This window comes from Solanum stenotomum, chromosome 1 (genome assembly GCF_019186545.1).
Source record: "Solanum stenotomum isolate F172 chromosome 1, ASM1918654v1, whole genome shotgun sequence".
NCBI classification, from domain to species: Eukaryota; Viridiplantae; Streptophyta; class Magnoliopsida; order Solanales; family Solanaceae; genus Solanum; species Solanum stenotomum.
In genome coordinates, this window is record NC_064282.1 from 73,599,750 (window position 1) to 73,608,446 (window position 8,697).

At 36.6% G+C, this 8,697-nt stretch overlaps 1 protein-coding gene across 1 annotated transcript; it reads right to left on the reverse strand.

Annotated features, from left to right (window-relative positions):
- Nucleotides 1-7,496: 7,496 nt before the first annotated feature.
- LOC125844993 (uncharacterized) lies at nucleotides 7,497-8,446 on the reverse strand. Its single transcript, XM_049524743.1, has 3 exons — nucleotides 8,408-8,446; nucleotides 8,201-8,305; nucleotides 7,497-7,814 (listed from the first exon to the last, which is right to left on the reverse strand). The coding sequence occupies exons 1-3, from the start codon at nucleotides 8,444-8,446 to the stop codon at nucleotides 7,497-7,499; spliced, it is 462 nt and encodes a 153-aa protein (XP_049380700.1).
- Between the last annotated feature and the right edge of the window lie 251 nt (nucleotides 8,447-8,697).

Consider the following 8,697-nt stretch of genomic DNA (forward strand, 5'->3'; position numbering starts at 1 on the left):
TCCATATCGTATGGCCCTAGCGAAATTAAGAGACCTTAAGGCTCAAATCCAAGAGCTTCTTGATATGGGATTTATTCTTCCTACTGCCACCCCATGGGGTTCTCCAGTCTTGTTTGTTAAGAAAAAACGATGGTATTATGAGAATGTGTATATATTACCGGCAATTAAATAGGGTCACCATTCGAAATATGTATCCTTTATCATGAATAGATGATCTTTTTGACCAATTGCAAGGTGCATTAGTTTTCTCCAAATTTGATCTAATGCCTGGCTACCATCAGTTGAAAATTAGACTTGAGGATGTGCCTAAGACGGCGTTTAGAACCCGCTATGGGAACTACAAGTTTTTAGTTATGTCCTTTGGTTTGACTAATGCGCCTGTAACTTTTATTAGTTTAATGAATGGGGTGTTCAAGCCATTTCTTGATTCATTCGTCATAGTCTTTATTGATGATATTTTTGTATATTTGAAAGGTGAGGAAGAGCATGTCAACCGTCTTCGTATTGTTCTGGGTGTTCTTGGGAAACAAAGGTTGTATGCTAAATTTTCTAAGTGTGAATTTTGGTTGACTTCGGTTGCATTTTTGGGGCATGTAGTTTGTAATGGTATATCCCCAAAAGATTGAGGCGGTTAAAAATTGTGTTCGACCTAGCTCTGTGATGGAAGTTAGGAGTTTTCTGGGGCTTGCTAGCTACTATCGTCGATTTGTGAAAAACTTTGTTTCTATTGCCACTCACTTGACCAATTTGACCAAAAAAGAGATACCATTTGAATGGACTGAAAAGTGTGAGGATAGCTTTCAAAGGCTCAAGACTCTCTTAACCACCACACCTATCTTAGCATTACCAGTGGAAGGTAAGGATTTTATTGTTTATTGTGATGTTTCACATTATGGTTTGGGTGTTGTGTTGATGCAAGATTAGAATGTTATAGCTTATGCCTTGCGTCAGTTGAAAGTACATGAGAGGAATTATCCAACACATGATTTGGAATTGGCAGCGGTAGTGTTTGCTCTCAAACTCCGGCGGCATTACCTCTATGGTGTTAAGTGTGAGGTATTCACTGATCATCGTAGCTTGCAGCATGTGTTCACTAAAAAAGATCTGAATTTGAGACAACGAAGGTGGATGGAGTTACTTAAAGATTATGATGTCACCATTTAATACCATTTGGTAAAGGCTAATGTAGTGGCATACACTTTGAGTCGAAAGGCAGTAAATATGGGTAGTGTAGCTTGCTTGAGTGTAACTAGAAGACCTTTGGCCAAGGAAATTCAGACCTTGGATTCTAAATTCATGCAATTGGGCATCTCAGAAATAGGTGGGGTGTTAACTAGCATTGAAGTAAGGGCCACGTTTATGGAAGAGATCAAGGCCAGGCAATTTGAGGATGAAAATTTAAATGAAGTTAAGAAAAAGACTGTGATTGGTAAGGCACAAGACACCAGTCTTGATGCGGAAGATGTACTTAGTTTTAAAGGAAGAATTTGTGTTCCTCGAGTTGATGACTTGATTCAAAAGTTGTTGATAGAGTCCCATGGTTCGCGATATTCCATTCATCAGGGTGTGACCAAGATGTACTGAAACTTGAAGAGAATGTATTGGTGGTCGGACATGAAGAAGGATATATCGGAGTTTGTGGGCAAGTGTCAAAATTGTCAACAAGTGAAGTATGAACATTAAAGGCCTGCAGGTTTGCTTCAAAGAATGCCAATTTTGGAATGGAAGTGGGAAAGAATAGTCATGGATTTTTTGGTTGGTCTTCCCAAGACCTTGGGGAAGTTTTATTATATTTGGGTAGTGGTTGATAGATTGACTAAGTTAGACCATTTTATTCTGGTAAGGATAGATTATAATGTTGACCAATTGGCTAAGGTATATGTGCAAGAAATAGTGAGATTGTGTGGGGTGCCCTTTTCTATCATCTCAGATCGTGGTATGCAATTTAATTCCATGTTTTGGAGGTAATTACCTGATGAATTGGGCACACAACTCACTTTCAGCACCGTTTTTCATCCACAGACGGATGGGCAATTGGAGAGGAATATTCAAGTGTTAGAGGACATGTTGAGGGGATGTGTGATTGATTTTGGAGGACATTGGGATAAGTTCTTACCTTTGTGTGAGTTCTCTTATAATAATACTTATCACTCCAGCATTGATAGGGCACCGTTTGAGGCATTATATGGGAAGGGATATAGATCACCCATCGGATGGTTTGAGATGTGAAACCTTTGGGGGATGATTTACTGAAAGATGAACAAGATAAAGTTAGGAATATTCAAGCTAAGCTCTTAACAACCCAGAGTAGACAGAAGAAGTATGCGGATCATAAGGTAAGACACATGGCATTTCAAATTGGTGAGAATTTTCTTCCTAAGGTATCACCCATGAAAGGGGTGATGAGATTTAGCAAGAAGGGAAAACTAAGTCCGCGATACATGTGTCCCTTTGAGGTTCTTGAATGTGTAGGATCGGTAGCGTATAGATTGGCTTTGCCTCCTAACCTATCGGGAGTTTATCCGGTATTTCATGTGTCCATGTTGAAAAGATACCATGGTGACGGGTATTATATCATTAAATAAGACTCAATTGTGTTAGACAAAGACCTCTAATATGAGGAGGAACCGATTGCAATTCTTGATTGTGATGTCCAGAAGTTGAGGACCAAGGAGATTAAGTCCGTGAAAGTTCAATGGAAGCATCGTCTCGTTGAGGAAGCTACTTGGGAAACTGAGAATGACATGCAAGACAAGTATCCCCAATTGTTCGTAGATTCAGGTACTACTCCATTCCTTCCTTAGCCTATTTTCCTAAGTTTGTCACTCAGGGATAGGCAAATTGGTATCTATTGTAACGACCGGGTTCCGTCGTTATAGAAAAGCCAATGGGGAAAAATTTTGTGTCGAAAAACTTTTTCGTAGTAATTAGGGATTTCCCAACCTAGTCTAGATTTGGATGAAATCGGAGTCATTAAGGTCTAGGGAAATGTGGTAACAATTGGGTTATCTAATTATGAATTTGATCAAATCAATAGATAGATAATTTGTTAAGGAACTCGTACGACTTTATGAAATTAAATTTGGGCGAGTAAAACTCCCGAAATCGATCTTAGCATGAACGGGTAGTTTTTGAGGGTCGTTAGTGGAAGGTGTGTTGTGAAATGGGGGTTTGAAATTCTTAATTTTGCTCACTGGTTCCGTGCAAGCCGCTGAGGCGGGATTCTACCGCCAGGGCGGGGCCGCTGTAGTGGGGTAAGTGCCGCAGAGGCGGGGCAGACGCGACTTAAAGTCAGAAATAAACCCCAAAAACGATTTATTCTGCAATTTTCGAACTTGAGAGCTAAGGAATGAACCAAGGAATTTTCTTGACAGTTTTCCACCATTCTTGAGGCTAAAGGTAAGATTTTCACTCCCCTAATCCATTTTTTGATTCGTAGAACGTAATCTAACGGGAAATTATCGATGGGGAAGAGTTTTGATCTGAGAATTATGGTGGGAAAAGCCGTAATTTGGATATTGGGATCATGGATATGATCTAGGGTTGATAGAATTATTAGTAATTCGGATAGTTAGTAATTATTTATTGATTTTCGTGTTATTATGATTGTTTGTAGACCAAGAACAAGCGGAACGAATCCGTAAAGGGAAGAGTCAAGTTTCTTAGGGGATTTAAGCTTTGTTTGAGGTAGGAGATGGTTGTGATTTCATGATTGTGTGATATATGTTTGTTCTTACTTCATTATAATACGTGTATGCGTGCGAATGTTGCATTATTGATCACACTTGTTGTAAATTACATAGAAGAATGATGAATGCCATGAAATCATGACTTAATTGTATGATCTTGAGAATATACGTGTGATTGTGATTGTGGCTTGTTGAATGAATCGGGTATTGCGTTTCGACACACTAACTTGAATCGGTTGCCACGTTTCGACATAAATATGGGATCGATTGCCACGTTTCGACATAAATAATGGATCGGGTACCACGTTTCGGTATGCTAACAGTTTGGGTTTGGGTTCCATGAGAGGACCAATGATTTGATATAATTGTTTATCTTGAGAAATGTTAAACTGTACCTTGTTCGTAAATGTTGATAATATTGTATATGTTCGATATATGCATGTGATTATATTGTTGTAATGGCTGATGTATGTTGCACTTAGTGGGATAGCCACGTGATCCTACCAGGTCACTGTGGTTGTGTACTGATACTCCACTTGCTCTTTATTTGTTGAGTATAGGGTATATTCTGGCGGCAACTGACAGACCTCGTTTAGAAGATCAGTGATCGTCGATCGAATTCAAGGGTGAGACAGTTCTTTCAGGCTACCATGAGTTCTCCTTTCATCTATGTCCACATTTCAGACTTAGACTTTGTAGTTAGTTGTTAGTGCATTAGTTTGGGGTTGTAACCCTTCTTTTTTAGACTTTGGTTCTTTGTTAGATGTTTTGTTACATTGACTTTCAGGTTCTAGGCATTACTTCCACAATATTAGTTTATTATTATTAGACTTTTGTTGTGAGTTTATGGGATCTCTCACTACAACATTTTAGGCCTACGGCCACCCCCATAAAGTGTAGCCTAAACTAGCAAAAAGTCTGGCCTTTGATAAAAGGCCACACTTTTTTACTTTAAGTAACGCTTTTGAGGGGGTGGCCAAAAGAAGTGTAACCTTTGACATTAGACCACACTTTTGAAGTGTCGCCAAAGCAGCAACACTTAAAAAGTGTGACCAAAGAGGTTTAAAGGCAACGCTTTGTAGTATTTAATTAGCAACACTTTTATCTGATTATACTACACTTAAAAGTATGACCTTAGCGTTGTTGTTGGTTACACTTTAAAATTGTAGCCTTTTATATCTCATCTACAACCACACTTATTAAGTGTAACTTTTTCTTATGTACAAGATAAAATTTATAAACAATAAGCCACACTTTTGAAGTGTTGCAACGCTGTGTAGAATTTTTGTAGCCACAAATTTTCATTTTTATGAATAATAATTTTTGTTTGCATATAATCAATAATCACAATTAAATATATAAGTGAACTAAAGCACAAAATTAGCTTATAAATAATTCGAAAGTATATATTTCAAATAAACTTTGATAAACATGTCTTTTACAACCCATACATAAAAAGCAATTGCTACTAGCAATACATTCCACAAAATCAAATGTATTCAATCAACATTTATGATAATAGCACAAAAACTCTTTATCGTTCACTACAATATAATAGACCGAGTAATTTACTTCTGTCCTCTATTCATCAAATTCAATCAACGGCATTTCCCTGCACATTCAAAATGAAATTAAAAGTTAGAGAATCATATATTTCATATGCTCTAGTCATTGTTCAATTCCCAGCCCCTTCACACTTAAATGATCCCCAAACATGTACAAAAACTATAAAATTGTCTGGGAGAAATAGTAGGCAAACATGGGTGATATGGAATCCTCCCTGCACTCATATTATCTTGAAATCTATGTCTGCACAATTCATACACACCAAAATACCGCTATTCCCTACTTGACTTTCTTTTACAAAAAACAAACAACAAAGACTCATTCTTTGCTGCCACAAATAAATAAAAATTGAACCCCATTTCTTAATTCTTCTCAGATTTATCCGCAGCAAATATTCTGTTTTTTTTTTCTCAAAGTCACAACCTGGCTTACTCTTTTCTTTCAGAGGTACAATTTTTATTGACAACACCTATGTATTCTGCTTGTAATGTACTCAAAAGTTTCAGAACTTTATAAAGATTCCAGCTTTTTTTGTATTTACTTTCAGATTTTCAAGATTGTGGTAAGATATATAAGGATCTGTTGTTAGTTAGGAATTCTCATGGGTGTTTTTTTGTTTTTTGTTTTATTGTGTGAGCAGGGAATTGATTTTTGGTGAGGCTTCTGGAGAGAAGCAACAGTAGTTAACACTCTGGCCAACACTCCAGTGAAGGGCTCAACCCCTTGTGAATGGGATAGGGTTGAGGCTAGGAGGAGGATACTTCTTGGAGTTCCACTTTTAACTTACCTTTCTTCATCTCCATATTTGTCAAATTGGGATCTTTCATTGCTTTGGCGTTTGCCTATTGATTACGGCTAATTTGACATCAAGATTCAATCTTTTTGAGATTTTTTGCTTGCTTGTTTGATATGTGAATTGGGAAGTTTCAAAGATCAAAACTTTTTTTTTTGTAGGGGTGGAGAGATTAGTTGGAAAGGAGTAGATAACAGATTGAAGGAAAGAATTTGATTTGTAGTAGTGAAAGATATGGCAATTTGCAATTGCTTTTGTGGTCCAATAGGGAGAAGAATCAAGAAAGATAAGGTGGGTGTTTCAATTTTTAATACAGCCCTACCTTTCTTTATTTTGAACATGCATGTCAAAGTTTAGTAATTTTTTAGCTTATCTGTATGTTTTGTTGATTTAGGGGGAGAAGGGAGCTCAAAAAACTACTGATGTGGCTGTACTAGTTGAAGGTTCTGTAAACTCTAGTACTAAAACAAATGACTTGAAATTGTCTTCCTCTGTTGTTCCTTTACCTTTTGGGAGTTCTAGGAGCAATGTTAAGGTGATGAATCATGACAGTCCTGTTAAGGGAGATACAAAGGAGGTGGCTAATCATGGAAGTCCTGTTAAGTGAGATATAGAAGAGGTGGCTTATGAAGGGGAAGATGAGCATGATGAAAGTTTGTCAATGAAGAGGGATAACTCTGATTCTGATCTTCAAGCACGCATTCATAGCTCAGGGGGAGAATATGATCAATCATTCAATGAAGGGATTCGTCGTAATTGTTCATTTGTAAGTGAAATAAATGAACATGATCATAACAAAATCTGGGAGAAAGAGTAGGCAAATAGTTAAATGATCCAAATATGAATGATAAAATCTGGGAGAAAACAGTAGGCAAACATACAAATGCATCACAATCAGACATGTCGGTGACATGCTATAATACAAAACCAGAAAACCAATATTTTACCATTATGTTTTTTCAAACCAGAAACATATAGGTCATGTCCTCTTTTTTTCAATAACAAGTTCACAGATCTTCTTTTCACATCTTCTCTTCTTTTACTTTACTCTAATTCAATGTTTATCTGAAACTCACACTATTAATTTAAGAATTCAGAAACCAAATTCACTTCAAACTTTATAACAGAGAGTCCAAAATCACTACACAGCCATACAACTAGAATCACTCCAACTAGAATCACTACACAACCATATAACTAGAATCACTCCAACTAGAATCTTTTACCTATTCTAACAAGAATTATTATATCACCACAGAGGACAACTAGAATCATTCCACAGCCATACAAGGAAAAGGAAAACCAATAATGCAAGGCATGAGAACTTCCTTGGATATCGATAACAATATGCTGACTATTAACAGAGAATGTGAAATACAAAATACCTTTTGAAGAACCGAATCATGAGCTGACCCTGAAGAATGTGGAAGTTTTGTGCCTCTTACAGCTTATGCGCTACTTGCATCAACATGTGAAGCAAGGTTAGATCCAACACACCCTGGTATATCTTGAAAATTCAATCCAGGGTTGTTTTGTAGCAATTGAGTGAATAAATGTCGCATTTCTTCTCTCAACTCTTCCTTTAGAGAAGTGATTTCATTGGCATGCTTTTGTTTTAGATTGTTAATTTTCTCATCTTTCTTCAAAGAACTTGTTGTCACTGATCTACCATAGCACCTAAGTCGACCAGGTTGTTCCCATCCAAACACTGCCCTAAATGCATCATCAGCTGTTTCCCCAGAATTTTGGTGATTCTGAAGTTCAGCCTGTTGAATAAAATTTGCATCCATAGTGAACTGTAAGTACTATTTTATTTCCAGCTAAAATGAGTTTATGATTCATTTAGTTAACTTTAATTGACATCCCTTGCGAGAAAACTGTCTATCGACTCAAGCATTTTAAAATAAAATTGTCACCCCCTCTCAACAAATCAACAGTCCTATGAGATTTTTTAAGAAGTAAAAAAATCTAACAACTTTCCTAGCAAACAATTCAACGACATCGACAAAGAATTGGTATTTCCTCGCACTTGCACAAGAAGAAGAAGAAGAAGACGACATACCTGATAAAATTCAATGGAGTCAAACTCCCCACAATATATAAATTTTAAGTGTGAATTAAATTCACTACTAATCCTCTTTAAAAAACTGACTATTGCAACTTGGGTATCAGCCTGGATTTCCTTTTCTGTCTTGATACGAGTTGCAATAAACATTTCAGACTTTGATGGTTCTTCGTTGTTGTCTTTGGCTGCACGCTACAGATTATATCAAAAGAAATTTTAAAAAAATCAATATGTTCTAATAAAGTACAAAAAAATGAAATTCAGATTTTTGAAAAAATGTCAGCTAAATATTACAAATATCACGCGTACTCTTGCAAAATTAATAGGTCCCATTCGATGCCTCCACTTTTGTTTTTCTTGTTTTGAGAACTCATCTCACATATGGCCTATTATTAAATACAAAGAGATAATTGAATTGATAAATAAAAAAAAAGAATAGATATGATGCAAAATATGTCGATGAGTAGAAATGCACTATTTTAGCCTTACTTGAACAGTTGGGTGTCTCCAATACTCGATAAGCTGGCGGAATTAATTTTCTGGCATGCCATCAGGACGTTTTGCTAGAATATCCTCAAGAGTAC

Excerpts from the sequence above, each read along its gene's own strand:
- LOC125844993 (XM_049524743.1), bottom strand. The coding sequence starts at position 8,446 with ATGGGACCTATTAATTTTGCAAGAGTACGCGTGATATTT. Across the intron at positions 8,306-8,407 it reads CAAGAGTACGCGTGATATTT|CGTGCAGCCAAAGACAACAA; the intron begins GTAATATTTAGC and ends TATAATCTGTAG. Across the intron at positions 7,815-8,200 it reads CTGATACCCAAGTTGCAATA|GCTGAACTTCAGAATCACCA; the intron begins GTCAGTTTTTTA and ends TTTATTCAACAG.